General features: G+C 41.3%; 6 protein-coding genes across 6 annotated transcripts; 3 read left to right on the forward strand and 3 right to left on the reverse strand.

Annotated features, from left to right (window-relative positions):
* Nucleotides 1-20: 20 nt before the first annotated feature.
* Nucleotides 21-1317, reverse strand: BCR41DRAFT_359714 (hypothetical protein). The gene is made up of 4 exons (XM_022025237.1): nucleotides 1179-1317; nucleotides 971-1027; nucleotides 686-837; nucleotides 21-584 (listed from the first exon to the last, which is right to left on the reverse strand). Exons 1-4 carry the CDS (start codon nucleotides 1270-1272, stop codon nucleotides 72-74), a joined length of 816 nt encoding a protein of 271 aa, XP_021878201.1. The 5' UTR covers nucleotides 1273-1317; the 3' UTR covers nucleotides 21-71.
* Nucleotides 1318-1430: 113 nt separating this feature from the next.
* On the forward strand, nucleotides 1431-2822 carry BCR41DRAFT_359716 (hypothetical protein). The gene is made up of 4 exons (XM_022025238.1): nucleotides 1431-1558; nucleotides 1681-1701; nucleotides 2170-2328; nucleotides 2488-2822. The coding sequence occupies exons 1-4, from the start codon at nucleotides 1492-1494 to the stop codon at nucleotides 2637-2639; spliced, it is 399 nt and encodes a 132-aa protein (XP_021878202.1). The 5' UTR covers nucleotides 1431-1491; the 3' UTR covers nucleotides 2640-2822.
* A 134-nt stretch (nucleotides 2823-2956) lies between these two features.
* BCR41DRAFT_359718 (folliculin-interacting protein middle domain-domain-containing protein) lies at nucleotides 2957-7658 on the reverse strand. Its single transcript, XM_022025239.1, has 9 exons — nucleotides 7101-7658; nucleotides 6495-6759; nucleotides 5707-6207; nucleotides 5398-5583; nucleotides 5120-5263; nucleotides 4832-5029; nucleotides 3435-4736; nucleotides 3126-3337; nucleotides 2957-3030 (listed from the first exon to the last, which is right to left on the reverse strand). The coding sequence occupies exons 1-8, from the start codon at nucleotides 7202-7204 to the stop codon at nucleotides 3131-3133; spliced, it is 2907 nt and encodes a 968-aa protein (XP_021878203.1). The 5' UTR covers nucleotides 7205-7658; the 3' UTR covers nucleotides 2957-3030; nucleotides 3126-3130.
* Nucleotides 7659-9498: 1840 nt separating this feature from the next.
* On the forward strand, nucleotides 9499-11537 carry BCR41DRAFT_359720 (hypothetical protein). The gene is made up of 2 exons (XM_022025240.1): nucleotides 9499-10931; nucleotides 11027-11537. The coding sequence occupies exons 1-2, from the start codon at nucleotides 9570-9572 to the stop codon at nucleotides 11498-11500; spliced, it is 1836 nt and encodes a 611-aa protein (XP_021878204.1). The 5' UTR covers nucleotides 9499-9569; the 3' UTR covers nucleotides 11501-11537.
* A 1465-nt stretch (nucleotides 11538-13002) lies between these two features.
* Nucleotides 13003-13892, reverse strand: BCR41DRAFT_359721 (hypothetical protein). Its single transcript, XM_022025241.1, has 3 exons — nucleotides 13679-13892; nucleotides 13342-13572; nucleotides 13003-13164 (listed from the first exon to the last, which is right to left on the reverse strand). The coding sequence occupies exons 1-3, from the start codon at nucleotides 13778-13780 to the stop codon at nucleotides 13042-13044; spliced, it is 456 nt and encodes a 151-aa protein (XP_021878205.1). The 5' UTR covers nucleotides 13781-13892; the 3' UTR covers nucleotides 13003-13041.
* Nucleotides 13893-15168: 1276 nt separating this feature from the next.
* BCR41DRAFT_339941 (nucleoside phosphatase GDA1/CD39) lies at nucleotides 15169-16875 on the forward strand (the record flags this gene model as incomplete). Its single annotated transcript, XM_022022178.1, has 3 exons — nucleotides 15169-15394; nucleotides 15563-15877; nucleotides 15962-16875. Coding segments are annotated over 3 exons (1455 nt in total), but the record flags the coding sequence as incomplete, so codon positions are not given.
* Between the last annotated feature and the right edge of the window lie 691 nt (nucleotides 16876-17566).

A 17566-nucleotide genomic window follows, 5' to 3' on the forward strand; every position in this document is an offset into this window, starting at 1 on the left:
ACATTTGTCTATTTTTTTTTTTTTTATCACTACAATTCCCTTGCTCTTTCCTGAAATGAACAAATGGTGGTCTAAACGCCCAGGTTGGCCAGACGAGCGCTGGCAAGTTGACTCTTGACAAATTCCCTATCCACGTCATGACTGTCCTCGACCTCGCCCCAACGATCGATCTGGTCCAAGACCTCCAACTGGGCTGCTTTCCATGCCTTCTCCACTGACAAATGTCTCTTGACAACCGCCAGGCCAATCAAGAACGACTTGGCAGTCAATGTAGCTCGCTCAAAAGCTGAAAGGTCAATATCATTCATGCTGTTGACAATATCCCGTAGTTTTTGCTTCACTTCATCCGTCTGCTGGACATAAGTGATTCCCTGTGAGACTCGGATGTCAAGACCATATTCATCCTTAACCCATTTCAGAATAGGATCCCAGTGCTCATGCTGGGCCTTGACGATTGAATCAGGGTAGTCTTGTTGATAGCAAACAGAGTCAGTGTCAAGGAACTTTATTAAGCGATCCAAGGTATCCTTGCGCCCCTGTTCATTTCCTACAAAACCATCAATTGCTCTTGCAACTAGTGAGGTCTAAAAAAAATAAATAAAGGAGGTCCAATTAGGAATTGATGTGGTCACCGCTATTAGTATATTGTAACCTCCACTTCCGCATAGGGATTTGTTTGCAATACCATAGGCAGAGAGTGTGCCTTCAATAGGGTTTTCTGACCATGCCACTCCCCTGCGATCATCAATGCGAGGTGTTCCTGATCCTTAGGAAGAGTTAATTGGTTTCCAGCAGGTGTTTTCAATATCCTCCCATCCAATGTTACAGCAACACGATCTATATTTTTTTTTTTTTTGACAGATCCATTCAATTATTAAGCAATAAGTTTTTTTAAAAAAAACATGCATTCTAAAGATATAAACGAGAAATGTGATTTGGACGCTGGTAACAATGTTCCAATCTCTGATACCTCCAAGGTTTTTCACGCCAGCCTTCTCCCAGAAGCGCTTTCCAGACACTTCAGCACCTATCATGAGCCAAAACATAAAAGAGGGGTGAAAGGATCAGATAAAAGTTGGAGGGTTATAGTTGGTCTATGTCATTATTAACTTGTAAACTATATTCGCTATCGATAAACAAAGCATTGCTTAAACCATGACTCCACAAGGTGAACTTACGAGACATTTGATCTCTGAGAGGAGCACTCAGGTGCAATGGCCGAACTCCTGTCTTGGGTTGAGAAGCGATTCTTGAGATGAGAGTCCGCAACATGATGTGTCGAAAATTAATAGCTGCTGAGGGAACAGTTATCAAAAGATGTTCTTTGGAAGCAACCCTACATTTCTTGTTCTTGTGCCTGTCCGTGGCTTGTTTCATGTTGACAGCCAAAAGCTCCGGGCAAAGGAGGACAAAGTCTCGGACGCTTTTTCATTCATTCACTCATACACACACAGGTTTTTTTTTTTATTTTTTTAAAAGCTTAATCGAACAATGTCAAGGCAGCAGGTTCTCAGCGCTTACAGGAATCTTTTGAAAGCACAGCGACAGACATTCAAAGGTACTTTTGTCACAGCTTGAAACTTCCCAGGACTTTTTTTTTTCTATGTCTGTATACTGAACTAGCGTCCCTTACAAGAATCAAAAATTAACCGTCGATCTTTAATTTTATTATCCACAAAGGTGACTGGACAACACTTACAGGTACTTTCTTTTTCTGAAAATACGGATATGCAGGCAATTGTAGGACAGGAATGGAAAGATCAGGCAGACACCATGCAATATCACCTGGAGCCAAGAGCCAATCCTTCTTTAACTGGAATCGGTGTCATACAGTTTTATTACAGAACGTAAGCTCAGCTGGATTGATAAGTCTTCAAGAACAGGAATAGGGACATGAATAGGAATAAGCATAGAGATAGAATAGAAGCAGAGATAGGAACAGGAGCAGAAGCAGGAGCATTAGCAGAAGCAGGAACATTAGCAGAAACAGGAGCAGATACCTTTGAAGCACTTGTTCTTTTCTTTGTCTTTTTTTGCATGATTGGCGAGCAAAAGCCCTTGATTTTTCACATAAATCAATTTACACGGAAATGATGTCCTTGGACAAATCGCTTATACTTGTCGATATTTACATTTATTTATTTATTTTTTTTTAAAAAAAAAAAAAAGCTGCCCGCCAGAAGACATATACCGAATTTGACAGCAAACGCAATGAGACAGATGAGGCAAAAATTAAACAGCAGCTCGAGCTTGCTAACCAGGTTGCTTCGCTCCTCCGCCACAACCTTGCTCAAGCCGTCCGCGTCGAGGGCTCAAATGACGTTTACTGTATGTATTTCTTTTTTTTTTTTTTTTTTTTTTATATTATATTATCTATTCTTCATTTATTGCTTATGATCAGTAGTCATACATCCAAACCGCTGTCTAATTTTTTTTTTTTTTTTTTTTTTTTTTTGTGTTGTACCAACTTTTCCTTATTCTCAACAGCATTAAAATTGACGGAGGAGCACGAATTGGGCGATAATGAGACTCTGAGACAGGCATCCAAGATGCGCAGACTCAAAAATAAGGAAGCTGGTGCTAACGCTAACACAGCAACAAGTGGTGGATGCGGGTCTCCTTCATGCTGCTCTGCATAATAATAATAAAATAGAAAAAAAAAGAAAATGAGAAACCCTTGTAGTAGTATACTTTGCAGTAGAAAATAAGAAAGAAACATCGTGCAGAAGAGTATTTTGGTCCTATTTCCACATGTATCATACAAACAGTTAGCAATAGACAAAAATACAGATATCTCAGTCTATCGATCTAGGCAGGAGGAGACAATAAAAAATAAGTCTCTTCGATTACAAATGCTGTAGATCTTGATAAGATTTTATGTTATTGCTACTTCTTTCATGGTCTTCCCTTCCACGATTTATTTATTTCAGATCAAAATTGCCTTGTCGTGGCAAGGGTGGGTATATCGAACCTGACAAGAGCTTAATGAAGTGAGAAAATGGTGAAAGCGAGGGAGGAAAAAAAGAAAAATAAAATAAAATAAAAAAAAAAAAAAAAAAATAAAGAAAAAAATAAAAAAAAATAAAAAAAAGTAAAAAAAAAAAAAAAAAAAAGAAAAAGAAAAAGAATTTTACTCGTAGACGCTGACTGTCAGTTCATCATAAGTTGAACAAACCGCAAGAACAAGTGTCATATCAGAGCGATGTAGACCTAACAATGGAGCTACAGATTCGAGAGTCGGATAAACCTTCACCATATTCTGATCGCGGGCGATGGACGACAGCATACGGCTGCACTGATATAGTTGATGTAGTCGGTCTTCCAGATAATTTAAACACTTGAAAAAGCAGACGATAAAAAATTTGCAAACAGCGTTAATGTGCGAGTTGTATCACTCCTGTAATAATAGAGATAAAGACAATAAGACAGCTTACTTGTTCTGCGGTGAGTCCATTATGGGCTAGATCCATCATTTGGTGCAACGTTTCATCTATGAAAGAACTAGCAGCAGTGTGCGGTAGTCGTGTGACAGGCTCTCCTCTTAGATCAATTGGGCCACCAAGTCCGCCACCAATTCCACCGCCCGAACCTGCACGTAAATCACCTGCGTTGAAGACAGTGGGGAGTTGAGGTAGAGGCTTTGCGCAGAAGATGTTGCACTTCATCGTATTGGTATCTGCAACAATACAGACCGTGGATGCTATACGTTCCTGGATCTCAAAGTGTCGCATAGTATCTCTCATGTCAGTTTCCATGAAATGCTGAAAATCAAACTTTGGTACACCCATTAGCGCAAAATCTGACATGTACCGATCGCAGTAAGGCGCCATTAATGATCGACCATATGATTTGCAAAATAGGACATCGGCCGGGATGAGCTTTTCCTCAACTGGTGCGCCGTTGGTAGGCGAGGCCATAGAAGTTGAGGGAAATGGAGGAAACGAGCATACAATGCGCGAGGCTGGTAGCGGCACATTTGTAAGCACATCTTGAGCAGAGCAACTAGGATCATGAGTGCTTCTTGGTGGATCAATTCCTAAATTCTCCGATGATAATGTCTTTGATCGTGAGGTATCGACGCGAAGATGGTGGTTTGGCGCGTGTTGCGCCTGCACCTGCTGAGGTCCGTTTTCTTCACCCGTTGCAGACACTCGATCTGAATCAGGACGACTCTCAATCGTAGTTGGGGTCGTAGGTTGGGAGTGAAAAGGTGTGGATTCTGTCGATACAGAGTCTTTGGTTTCAATCCGTGGTCTAACAGAGTCAAACGTAGGCCTCCGAGAAACGGAGGACGCGAGAGGCCGATCTCGCTCATTCTGATTATGGTGAGGTATGATCGGCGTTGTAGGCTCTCCAATAGATGCTAGGCGAGAAGAGGCAGATGCACGCGAAACAGAAGACCCACGTCCTGCAAAGGTATCGATTCTAGGGCGCTTTGGTATACTGATCGATCGTATTAAGGTGGCAGGACTACCACTCTCATGGTCTTCTGGCAGATCATAAGTTGGGGGTGGCGGTGGATTAAGAAGCGAATCGGGGTCCTCTTTGAATTCGGTCAAGCGTTGGAAAACTTCATTACACCGGATAAAGTAGCTGAGAATGTAAAGAAGCCGTCGAACGAAGCTGGCATTGGAGCCTACCACTATTGTTCGACTGATCCTAGATGTGGTACCGATATTACCATAAAGATCGCTCAACTGAGCCCACAACGGATCATAAGCTCCTTGAGCATTAGCCTATAGAGTAATTGTGACGAAGCGCATCTGATTAGTACGCAGTAAACTAGTAAGGCCACAAGATAGTTAAATGTATGCTATGAAGTGTACAGTACACGAATCAAAGACTGATCTGTTGGAGCAATAGTCGGGACCCACGATGTATGGTAGCTTAATACCGCAGAGATGACCTCTGATACTAGCTGTCCTGAGGCTGGACTTTCTTCCATAAGATGAATGAGTTCTGTCATAAATGATGCCGAATAGGATGCCCGTTTACTCGGGTATGTATTAATATTGAGCCATAATGGAGCCTATAGTTCGTAGAATATAATCTGAGGTCAGCCGCTACCCATTTCTCTAGCGTCCAGAGGGATCGAGAGAAAACCGCCATCAGCACTTACCTGGATGCGTGGCGCGCTGTATAGTTGGTAAATCGCTTGCTGAAGTCTACTCACTGCCTCCTGAAGTCTCGGGTCCTGTTGAAATGACAGCCTCGTAAGATCTGGTATTGAGCGCACATGTCCGCTTCCGGACAAACCTGCTTTCTGTAAAATGATAATGATAATAATAATAGATAGATAAGAGAATGTAATAAAAAGAGTATATTGTACATATGCCAGAGCAGCTCTTCATCAGTGATAGTATGATGAGGATTCTTAACGTCTTTGGCGATACATACAGCATTTATCAGCCTGCGACAAACTGGTAATAGTAGTTCTAGGCATAGTGCTTGAAGCTGATGTAAACGAGTCTCAATCACAGCGAAATGTGAAAATACGAACTCCCGTAGCCGAGTGTTATTGTTGACTTCGATGAACACAGCGATTGAAAATGATTTTGAGCGTGCGGCTTGAGTTAATGCAGGCTACCATGAATATTTGTCAACAAATCAAAAAGACAAAATCGTTGAGTTCTCAGTTGTATTGGGTATACAATGGTCTATAAAGCTATTGACCACTGTCATAGTGTCATCAAGGGTGCGGTATACCTTCGCGTTTCCAAGACTATCTAGATGTGAAAACGAGCTAGGTAGTGGCATTGGATTGAATGTTCCATTTTCCATACTAGTTTGACTAGCGCGTCTTAATCTTCGAACATCAAATCCTGGACGTGAAGTCCGTGTCCGAAGAGGCGACGCATTGGGTAATGATGAAGATACTGCACCATTTTTAGATTCCTCCCGTGTGTAGGCTGATTCGGGTATAAAGGCTGTCATAGGTCGTGACGCTCGAGGGTGCGATCGATAGTCGCCATGCCCACTTATTGTTGACAACCCAGTTATTTCTACTGTGTTATTGCTATTATTAGAAGAAAATGATCCCCTGCGTGTTGAAGCTACAGTGTAAGCCATAACGTCTGTAGGATGGATGCTAAATGTCTTTGTCAGCATGATCTGCATGGGTTCGTTCAAGAGATGGATCTTTGTTGAAGAGCCCTTATAAGCAAGTGGAGTGGTGCCAAACATGAGCTTTGGGATGATAGAGGGGATCTAATAGATATCAAGAAACGAAGAAGAAAAGGTGAAAAAAGGAAGCATTGAGGAGATGAGACGAATAGTCCATCCATGTGCGACGCGTTTGCCTAACTGAATGTGATCTGGCGTCATGAGTGGAGTGATAAATATATCCTTCAATCATCATGTCAACCCCTGACTTCAGTTGTATTCTTGAGTGTGAAATGACTCCTGTGACGAATAAGAAAACTCTTTTTATTGCTCCATCCGTTCCTGAAGGATTAATTTTATCAACTAATATAATGTATGTAAAAAGAACTTACAAGTTTTGTAGGTCGCCTACTGGGCACAGTTTGGCTGCCCAAGAGGTTAATGGGTAATGAGCGATCACTCCGTAGTGACCCGAAGAGACTGTTCATGCTGCTACTTTTGAAAGAACTCCTGGCTGGGGAAGGGGGCATATCTACGGGATTGTATTCTGATGATAAGACTTGTTGGCTGTCAAAAAGAACAACGTCCTGGATAGAGTTGACTTCTTGGCACATCAACACCCTGATCTCCTGAGTTCCGAATGGAGGCAGGTTCCAGCTGTTTTACGTATTTTTATTAATATTGTTGTCATTGTATTATTATCATTGCCATTATTTTAAATGGTGATTAACATTGAAGAATGGACGAAGAATGTTTGCGATTGAGTTAGATGTAATTACTAACTACCCATTTTCTGAAGAATGAATAAAGGATCTGACATTGTCCAATTCAGAGTTGCCCTGTTTAATCGGACGGGATTTGGATCCCAAAGTTGGACTAGGGCGTAATTAGGCACACTGTGCCTTTTTTTTTTTTTTTTTTTTTTTTTTTCTGCACGTGTGGACAATGCAACAGTAGATAATGAAAAGTAGAGAAGAAAAAAAGAATGCGACACTTGCCATTCTTGTTCCAGTAATTCGCGTGTATGTTTGTCCTCGAGATCTTTAGCCGAGAAACTTTTACTAAAAAACTTTAGCATTCTCCAGGATGGCTCTGTAGTCATAAGATCGCAGAATTAGTTTTGACGGTGTTTTACCGATGCTGTAGAGTGAGAAAAGAAGTGAAAGGTTCTTTGTGGGTTGAAATTTGGACAGAATAGCCAAGGAGACTCGGGAGAAGCGAGGCAAAAGTGAAATGACAGAAAGGAGAGGAGGAAGAGGAGGAGAAGGACTGAAAAATAGAAGTATGCCTTTGCCTGCGGTTACTTGCAGTTGTGAAGTATTATTATAATTACTATTATTGGTTATTATGATTTATTATGGGAGAGGAAAGGTTGTGTTCAAGAATAGTCAAAAGGAGGAGTGAGAGAGATGGATGAAGGAAACAAGCAAGTAAATAGGCAGGAAGAAAGAGCAAAGATAGAAGAGCAAGTAAAAAGATGGAAGGAAGAAAGGAAACAGGAAATACGGGAGGAAAGAGAGCCAGGATCGTAGCTGGCGTTGGAGCTGTAATTGCATTCATGTTCATGTATTCAGATATTCATACACAATAGATTCAAAGCGCGTTCTGGCTGATAGTGACCTCCGGACATACAACCCGTATTTACAGCACTTTCACTCACACGTCGAAAAAAACGTAATAAGGATTCATTCCATTTCATTCCATTTCTTTCATTCACATTCATTCATTCATTCATTCACGAACACCAATATTGATATTTTTTTATTCTAAAACAAAAAAAAAAAAAAAAAAAAAAAAAAAAAAGAGACACGAGGAGAGGGGAGGGCGGGATGGTACGGCGAGTCGCTAGTTGTATTATTACGGTAGAATTAGTTTAGTGTTAGAAAAACGATTGTTGATAATGATGCTGAATGGTACTTTTCTCCTCCAGTCTATGAGCTTTCTCGTAAGGATCAAATGGACGGATGAAAAAGAGACAGACAATGTGTGCTGATTGGTTCCTTGTCAGAGTCTATTCAATTCCAGTCAAAGGAAAAGAAAAAAAGAAATTCAATACACATACAACTTATTCTTGTCCCTTTTCAAAAGAAAAACCCCCTCTACCCCAGCCTGCCATGTGGCTATTTTTTTTTTTCCTGGGTGTGGTCAGGGTCTACCTCCGTAGTCTAACCTGAACTGTCACTTGAGAAGACAGATGATTGAAGGAGGAAGGTCGACAGTGCAGGGTTTTGCAGTCGAATGATTAATATAATCAATTCATTTTTACTTTACTTCAATCTATACCATGTTGCTGTTCAACTAAAAAAGAAATCGATCACTTGCTGCATGTTGACGATAGATGCAGAGATCCTGTTTATGGATATCTGGAATCCAGTCGCAGAATTCATTTTCTATATGAAAATATCAGAGCCATCATAGATATCCGAGTTTTTGGAATCAGCAACGTCTCGACGATGGTCAGCCTTCACACCTTTCAGGTTATTAAGAGCTGAAGAGTTAATACGCATATTTGTGGCATAGCTCCTGATCGTCGTCTGGCGAGAATACATCGAGCAAACAGTAATCAATTGACCTGGATAACTCGCCACCATATTTAAATTGCTTTTGTGAGTCAAACTGTCCTGGTCTTGGCTTTGATGGATGGATTTAAATGATATGCCCAGTGGTTTTTTTTATGTCTCCTGGGTTTAGATTACATTGGTCCTACAGGGAATTAGTTTTTTTTTTTTTTTTTTTTGTTATAATTCCTACAGAGAATTAGTGTCTGTCTTAAAAGTACGCCTGATGGATTTTTGGAAGTCTTGTTATGGCCACTATCACCGCCATCAGCACATATCGGACGTCTGATCACAAGATATGGAAGGTCATTAACCGGATTGGGACCAGCGTTGGATGTAGACTCTGGTGGTATGATGCTTTGCAGGAGTGCATAGTCGTATTTCATGATCACTTTTAGCCCTGATACTGTAGTAATGGTTCAACTGTGATTTCGACAAGGACATACAGAGTGGCGAATACCCTTTGCTGCTTATACTGATGTCCCAGTCTGGTTTGTTTGTGGGATGAATGGGGTGAGAGTATGTACATAGGAAAGCCAGGCTATAAGCACATTCCTTTTTATTCTAAACCTAAACTCTTTGTTCGATGCCCGAAAGATCGACAAAGAGAATGTATGACAGCGACCACAAAAGGCTGCAAGTCAATACGGGATTTATGGTTGCGAGTTGAATCATGTGTAGGCGCGCAAAGAAAAAAGGTATAGCCATGAATAATGGCAGTGATAGGGGACCAAGGCAAAGGCGTATGCATTGCGGTGCCCAAATGCCTTTTTGACAATTTTGCACTAATTGAAGGCTGAAAGGCTTTGGGAAGGGCTGTGAAGAAACTAAGAGTTCTCCTAATTCCTCTTCTGTTATTGCATCATCATTTTTATTCTCATTCTGATTCACATCCGCACAGTTTATGACATGGAGTCGATCCCTTCTTCCTTTGACCATGTTTTTTCCATCCCAGAACTGGCAACTCATGTTGGTCAGTATTTGCGACCCTTTGAGCTGAGAACGCTGTCCCTCCTCTCTAGGACCCTCTTCAACACCTTTAGACCATCACTACGACTCTCAATCTCATCCTTGACATTTACTTCCTCTTCAGGCGAAATAAACAATATCCGATCGACATCGATCTTTTGCCCTCAAGATATCAGTTCCTTAGCACCCCGCACTCGAGCATTGAAATTGGATCTTCATCATGAAGATGACTGCCCTAAACAAACGGCTCTACTAGATACAGTCTTCAGACACTGGGGAAGCACCGAACAGAGGAGACACCTTTCTTCACTCCATATTGAGTATTGGGGCAATGAAAGCAGTGTTCTACATAAAGTCATAGTCAATATTCCGATGATCCAAGATCTATCCGTTACATTCATGGCTGCTATGGAGGTTAATGTGCTGCCAAATACTCTCATTGATTTAAGTAAAACAATGGGTCCACTGGCTTTAAAAACGCTTATACTCGAAAGCAGAATCCAGAATAGAAGCAAGTATATAGGCTGGTCAGCATTCACACGTATGTTACAAGCGTGTCCAGATCTTCAGGAACTCAATTTCAAGAATATCCCATTTGCTGCTGTTGATATGCGTGGTGACATTGAGAACGACGATGTTATTGATGAGGACAACAGTGAAAACGCTGATATTCATAACATTAAAAATATGGATTTGAAGCCCCAGTTCATGACAGTTACGCGATCTTTCCCGTCTATGAATAGTCTAAAGTTTTGGAGCTGTACTATCACCATGAAGCAAATCGTTAGTATGGATAAACTCTTCCCAAGGCTTCAAAAACTAGAAGTGAGGAGCAATACCGAGGCATGGACTGAGGCTCTGACTAAGCACGCTGCTATCCGTTCTACAACAACCCCAAGCACCAGCACAAATTTCAATATAAAGCAGGCTATTTTTCAAGAGCTGAAAAGTCTTACAATTTGGATTGAGCATCAAAGTGGTCGCATACGACTCATGGATCTCGTTCAAGGTCGGCCCTATCTAACAAGCCTCAGAACCGATCTGCTGCCGACGCTCAGGAATGGCCTCCTGGAGTTTGCAGAGTATTGTTCCAGTTTAAATAATCCTAGTCCTGGTTCAACCACAGAGACCACGGATACTTCATCGCCTTATCCTGTTGCCAATGCGGCAACTAATGTAAGACATAAGTTCAAGCGTCTAGCCATCCAGACTTACGCAAGCCCACCCATGTCAACTGAGGCTTTAGAGAGGTTTTACGGAGCTTCATGTTTCCAGGAATTGGAGTATATTTTTATACAGGCTGTAATGTGGTTTAGTCCTTTATTATCTTTATTTTACTTTTTTGTTGTAATTTCAGAGAGACTTATTGCTTCAAATTTCTGGGCTGTTATCTATAGCGACCCTTGACGATGAATCTATTCCCATTTGCAAGAACCCTCAAAAGCCTCGAGCTCGGAGGACATCATGCCCCAATGAATGATATTGAGTGTACCACCCTGAACGAGATCCTACAACGACTACCTGCACTTGAAAACTTAAGGATCGAACGATATCTGGAGAACTATAGCTTATTTTCAGGGTTGGGGTTCAATGATGGACCATTTCTTCATGAACTCAAAGTTTACATTTATCATAAGGCAGGAAATGCTGTTATACCTCAAAATGAAAAGATGGAGGTATTTGATTTGGACTTACTTGAGCGGCAGGTGTTAGAGAGATTCAGATTATTGGAAAGATTGAAGCTCGGCGTCCATCGTTCTTTGAGTTTACCAGAGCCCGATGTTCTTAAGCAATGGAGAGGAACCCTCTGGGAGAAGCGTGGTTGCAAAATACCGCAAATTGACTTTGTGGTCCGATACGATGCCATCTGAATGAATCCAGTTGATCACAGATAAACCATAATTACACAATTAAATATGTATTTCTTGAGTAAACACTTAATTTTGAAATTTTTTTTGTTATTGATGAAGAGAGAGAGTAATATAGAGATATAAGAGGTTCGGCGTACAACTCGGAGGTAGTGCAATACCGAGGACACCAGTGCCGGCCCAGATAGCGAGCCAGAGCTGGGCTAGCGAGTATCAAAAATAAAAATAATCGATTGGCGATCGTAATCGCCATATTATTCGATTAGAATAATAAGAACAGATACTACACTTGATCTTAGCCAAAAAGCTAGAGCGGGTAAAGAACAAAAAAATTGCTGACTTGGGCGCTTAATTTATACTCTCAAGCGGGCTGAGACTGCTTTTGGATATCGATATTCCAAGTAAAGAGGGAATCTCGAATGTGGGATTCTATATATGCCTTTGATTTAGGATCCAAATATGGATTTGACAGAAATTTTAGCAGTCAATCTGTTAATTCCATGTTAAGGTCGTGCCTGTGGGAAACTCGTCGGGTTAGAGGCGGGGGAGGATACACGAGCCATGTGAGCTTCTATTCACTACAGCGTAAGGCCTGCCAGGTCCTTCAAACTTCATCTAGGTAGAAATAAGCTTATAGTTGCGAATACGGTCCAGCCATGACTATTGGGCATAGAAGTACATCCTTTGTTGAGTCTGTTTAAGTCGAATTGCAGGACAGAAGTATAGTTTGTAAAAAGTCAGATTCGATTTTCCAATTTTGTTTTCAGCGTTCCAGGGACACATCTAACAATTCCTCTGTTTTACTGGTTTGAGAATCTCAACCTTGACCAAACATTCATGATAGTAAAATAAAATGAAAAACAAAAGCTGAAAAAACCTCATTGATACCAAAGCATAACATATCACCTATTAAGACATTCACATAGAACCTGAAGAAGATCGAACGGGTTGTGTCTTCCAACTTTTCAAGTAGTATAGGATGAGTTAATGGCATTAAAAGTATTATTATTTTGGTACATGAAAGATCTCTGTCAACCCCTTACGCGTTCTGCAAAGTTTCAGACATGGAAAAAGGATAATGTTCATTCCTTTACGCTCCTCCGAAGTCAACAATGCTCTTTACCCTATTATGGCCATACCATATGCTTGCCAGTATATCTTTAATGGGAACCTTGCCACTGTATTAAGAGAGGTATGGATTAATAAATAAATAAATAAATAAAACACCAAATACAAAACTTTGCATCTATTCTGTTTTCCTCTCCACTTTCTTTCTTTGAGAGGTAGCTGCGAATACCATTGCCAAGCGAGCTGATGCTGGTTTTATGAAGGTTCAATCTTTCAGAGACAAGTTATAAAAGTGAGAAGGTAAGGGAGGCCTCATTTCATCAAAGTAATGATTAGGAAAAAGGACAAAAGACCTGTACTGTAAACAACACTTCGTTACAGTTTGGGCCTTTGCACAATTATTGATGTCTAATTTTTTTTTTTTTTTATTTCTTAATGTGTCATGCATGGTTGTTGTTGGTTGTTAATTATTGTTATTACAAGACATGTTCACCTCGGTGCTTCTTTTCACTCTTATGCATGACCTTCAGAAACTCCTCAAGGGTGATGCGGCCGTCACCAGAGACATCGCCTTCTGTGATGATCTCGTCTACATCAGCCTATGATAGGAACAAGTTAAAAAAGCAAAGTCAGCAGGTTCAGAGGGACGACATATTCGGTCATTATTGTCCAACCTCATCAACGCACAAACAATTCCTCCGATTCTGATTTGGCCATAGTTCGACCATGATTACTACCATATACATGTACATATTATAATTATTGTTTTTTCTCACCTCAGAAAGTACATTTGGTCCCAAAAAGGAGTCTAAAGCAGTTTTGAGCTCCTGAGTAGAGACATATCCTGAACCATCCTTGTTAATCGAATAGAATGCACGACGATAGGGTTCCTCAGGATCTTTGTCCTTATCCTGGTTGTAGCGATTCATGAGATCTGTAAACTCTTTGATTTCAAGGCTGTGTGTAGGGATTCGGATAGTTGCCTTTAGTGCTTCATCTCCTAGTGTCTGTTAAATAGAAGAAGACAAAAAAAAAGCAATTGAGAAGGTTGTTGAAGAAAACACGAAAAAAAAAAAAAAAAAAAAAAAAAAAAGGATTCAAGCTGTAGCTTGCATTCACAAAGTCCCAGAAGACACTAGGCTCAATCTTGCCAGTGTTTTGAGGGTCGAACAGAGCGAAAGCTTCCTTGATTTCTTCAGGACGGATGTCAGACATGGTAGATAAAGAAAGAGAGAAAGAATATCTTTGTAAGGTAAGATAGTCAAAGAGTATTGGGATGATGTGTAAGAGTGTGCGATATAGAACAACTGAGGGTGCTTGAGAAAAGTGAAGGAGAGATATAAAAGACAAACAATCATTGGATTTGCTTCAAATAGCATCATCCATTCATCCTTTCATTCTTTCATGATTTTTAGATTGTTTAGAGATTTAGCCGTGAAGTGATGAAAGATAGAATGCCCTGATCAAAGGCGGACAAATGGCATATACATGTTACATGTACATCGAAATAGTTTATCCATGAACACGCGAAGCTTGGATGCCATCGTCTCACGACATAATCAATATGACAGTGGGTTTACATCACATCATGAGTAAGGGTCTCCTTTCTGATGCACGTTCGGATAATTTTATAATTTTCATTCAAAGTGTGCAACATCTCCAAGACCCTGTCCTCTGCACGTGTTGCAGTTATTCAAACAAAAAAAAAAAAAAAAGCTTGGTCCTCTCCCCTTGATACAGACATTATTATACGTGGATGTATTAGATTCAGTCATCAATTGATCTGTGGCGAAAAGTTGTTTATTGCATTTATTGAGTTGTTAACATGCAAATCATAAAGTTTGATCTATGCACAAGCTTACAAGTTATGGATAATAAAGGAGAATAGCTGTTTCGTCTTGCATTTGTAGTCAAGAGTCAAAAAAAAAAAAAAAAAAAAAGTTTGAAAACGGGGGAGAATAGGGGAGAATGGGTTATAATGAAATGGTGCCCTTTTTTACTTTTTACTTTTGCAGACAGTTACACTTGGATGGACAAAAGTCAAGACCGATCTAAATGTCTGAATGTGTAACAAATTCATTATGGATTTTTATTTTTAGAGTGATTTGCACTGCCAGGGCACACAGAAAAAAAAGCAGAAAGAGGTGTGAGAAGGAAAGAGCGTTTGTGTGCAATATACTTGTATCCTTTATCTTTCTTTTCTTTTTCCTTTTGTTCTTCACCTTCCTCTCCTCTTCTTTCCTGTGTGATGCTTCATCTCTCTTGAGTGCGACAAAGTGAGCGTACCCTGCTTTGCTTGCTTTTTTGCTCGGTTCATTCCCTTTCTCATTTCATTCTTCACTCCACTTCACTCCACTCCACTCCACTTCACTCCACTCCACTCCACTCCGCTCCACTCCATCCTGGCCCACACACTCTCCCTCTTTCCCACTCCCACACTCTCTCTCCATTCACATTCTGGGATATTCTCACCTTGCCTCACACCTCTCAAAAATACTGCTCCTTACTTCATTTTGTAAATTAATACTGCATCCCTTTAATTCTATACTGTTACAACTGTAGACTCATCTCTTCACACCATTATATAATCATTTTAATAACAAATGAGCTCACTTCATTCAGAAAAGTGGTTGCAGAACAGGCAATTTGGCATTGTCATCGATGCTGGCTCATCTGGTTCCAGGATTTACATTTACTCATGGATCAACCATCAACATCTAAAAGAAACATTACCTGCTCATGAGTTCTATGGTGTCTTACCTACGATCGAACCAGGGGTTGAATCCGGATCTCCATACGCTGCAGAATGGTCCAAAAAAACCGAACCAGGTACAGCTGTGAGCTTTTTTTTTTTTTTTTTTTTTTTTTTTTTGCTGAGAAAATAGGGCGAAGTGAATGGAAGAGAATATTGAGTACGATCAATCTTTATCTGATGCCTATTCCTTCCACTCAACAACCTTCTCCTCCTCTTACTCCCTTTTTTAAATATTTCTCCAGGCATTGCGGAATTCAAGGATCGGCCAGAAGATGTGGGGGAACACCTCGAGACACTCTTGGATCATGCACTTGAAGTGATTCCAGAATCCGAGATTGCGAATACACCCATTTATCTTCTTGCTACAGCTGGATTGCGACTTGTACAGGATGATGTTCGGCAACAGATCCTTAATAACTCTTGTAGTTACATCAAGGAAAACTATGGCTTTCATATCGGTGAATGCAAGGATCATATCAAGAATATCTCTGGCGAGGAAGAGGGCATCTATGGATGGGTTGCAATCAATTATTTGATGGGCGGATTTGACAACGGCGGTGTCAAGATGATCGAACCTGTGGTCCCTGGATCAGAACAACATGATAATATTGATATGGAAAACGAACAGGTACCTTCTGTAGATCTGCATGGATCAAATAATGGATCGGGCACGGACCAAAACAACTCGACCCCTTATCGACATACACTTGGCTTCTTAGACATGGGGGGTGCCAGTACACAGATCGCATTCGAACCATCATCACAGGCATCAAAGGAGCATGCCAATGATCTAACTACGGTTAAACTGAGGACATTGGATAGTCAGACCCTTGAATATCACGTTTTCGTTACAACTTTCCTGGGATATGGATCTAATCAAGCTAGGCGGCGTTATGTCAAAGACTATCTGCTTTCCACTAACAAGGATTGGCTCGAAACACAGAAGCCTGGAGTTCAAATCACAATTGAAGACCCTTGTTTACCCAAGAACTTGCAGTTGAGCGAGACACATACCATGCCGCACGTACCCTTGATGGGATCAGGGTCGTTCACAGAGTGCCTGAAACGTGTAGAAGTCCTGCTTAATAAGGACAAGGAGTGTAGCGATATACCCTGTTTATTCAATGGAGTGCATACCCCGCCTATTGACTTTAATATCAACACTTTTATTGGTGTATCCGAATATTGGTATTCATCCCATGATATCCTTGGGCTCGGCGGCGCCTATGACTATGCAGAGTTTGAGCGTAAATCAGCTGAATTTTGCAATTCAGAATGGGATGATATCAAAGCAAGGCCCGAATACCAGAGCCAGTCCCAGGAACGACTCGAGATGCAGTGCTTCAAGTCAGCCTGGCTCTCGAATGTGCTGCACGGGGGATTTGGGTTGCCTAGGTTTGGTGAGAAGGGCGCGATCGGCTCCGAAGAGCAGTCAAACGAAGTCCTCGAGAAGGCAGAAGAATCGATTAAGAACAAGAACTGGAGACCACCATTTCAGAGTATCAATGCCATCAGGGATATCCAGGTCACTTGGACTCTAGGAGCAATGGTTTTGATTTCGACTGGTTCGCTTGAGCCATACATGGGCACAGAATCAGGTGGCGCCCATGAAGGAGGACAAAGACCAACACAACAGATTTTGCCACCACCTGATCATAAGGCACCACATGAAGAGTCATACCCAGAACGAATGTTGGACAATTACAATCACTTTATGCTTCTGGCAATCATCTTGTTCGCGCTAGCTGTTATCTGGGTCTATCGATCAAGATCTTCCAAATCCGTCAAGAGATGGCTCACGCCTGGTGCTGGAGGCAGCGGCTTACCTTTCTTTGGTAGATTCCGTAGAATGCGGGGCTCCTCAGGCGTGGATTACAGCACGCTGGAATCAGGAACGGCGATGGGCTCAGGAACGCCCTACGGATACGGATTCAGTCCAAGAGCAAGTCTTAAAGTCATGTATCTCTCAATCATGCACCACACACGATCTTTTTGGTGGTCTGTGACCTCGCGCATCTGGCCTGAACCTAATGACTTCGATACAACGAATGGGCAGCCAGAACAGATGATGGAATCGATTACGATTGCAGGATACGATGGTAACTCTAACGCTTCGACTACCATTACCATGTCGAGTGTACCTAGTCATCATGGTGGAACACCGGCTGGCAGTTTTGGTTCGTCTGCGTTAAGTTCTATCCCAGAAGGCGGTTCGGGATCCTTTGAGCCTGGCTATCACCGATCTC

Source organism: Lobosporangium transversale (assembly GCF_002105155.1).
Source record: "Lobosporangium transversale strain NRRL 3116 chromosome Unknown BCR41scaffold_39, whole genome shotgun sequence".
NCBI lineage: Eukaryota > Fungi > Mortierellomycota > Mortierellomycetes > Mortierellales > Mortierellaceae > Lobosporangium > Lobosporangium transversale.

Coding starts and splice junctions, on each gene's coding strand:
- BCR41DRAFT_359721 (XM_022025241.1), bottom strand. CDS start 13,780: ATGTCTGACATCCGTCCTGAAGAAATCAAGGAAGCTTTCGCTCTGTTC. Junction 13,573..13,678: donor TCTTCTGGGACTTTGTGAAT/GCAAGCTACAGC, acceptor TCTATTTAACAG/ACACTAGGAGATGAAGCACT. Junction 13,165..13,341: donor GACCAAATGTACTTTCTGAG/GTGAGAAAAAAC, acceptor TTCCTATCATAG/GCTGATGTAGACGAGATCAT.
- BCR41DRAFT_359716 (XM_022025238.1), top strand. CDS start 1,492: ATGTCAAGGCAGCAGGTTCTCAGCGCTTACAGGAATCTTTTGAAAGCA. Junction 1,559..1,680: donor ACAGCGACAGACATTCAAAG/GTACTTTTGTCA, acceptor TTATCCACAAAG/GTGACTGGACAACACTTACA. Junction 1,702..2,169: donor TGACTGGACAACACTTACAG/GTACTTTCTTTT, acceptor AAAAAAAAAAAG/CTGCCCGCCAGAAGACATAT.
- BCR41DRAFT_359720 (XM_022025240.1), top strand. CDS start 9,570: ATGGAGTCGATCCCTTCTTCCTTTGACCATGTTTTTTCCATCCCAGAA. Junction 10,932..11,026: donor AGTATATTTTTATACAGGCT/GTAATGTGGTTT, acceptor TGTTATCTATAG/CGACCCTTGACGATGAATCT.
- BCR41DRAFT_359718 (XM_022025239.1), bottom strand. CDS start 7,204: ATGACTACAGAGCCATCCTGGAGAATGCTAAAGTTTTTTAGTAAAAGT. Junction 5,584..5,706: donor ATAGTCTTGGAAACGCGAAG/GTATACCGCACC, acceptor TATTCATGGTAG/CCTGCATTAACTCAAGCCGC. Junction 3,338..3,434: donor ATGGACTCACCGCAGAACAA/GTAAGCTGTCTT, acceptor TGCTTTTTCAAG/TGTTTAAATTATCTGGAAGA.
- BCR41DRAFT_359714 (XM_022025237.1), bottom strand. CDS start 1,272: ATGTTGCGGACTCTCATCTCAAGAATCGCTTCTCAACCCAAGACAGGA. Junction 838..970: donor TGGCGTGAAAAACCTTGGAG/GTATCAGAGATT, acceptor AAAAAAATATAG/ATCGTGTTGCTGTAACATTG. Junction 585..685: donor AGGCACACTCTCTGCCTATG/GTATTGCAAACA, acceptor TATTTTTTTTAG/ACCTCACTAGTTGCAAGAGC.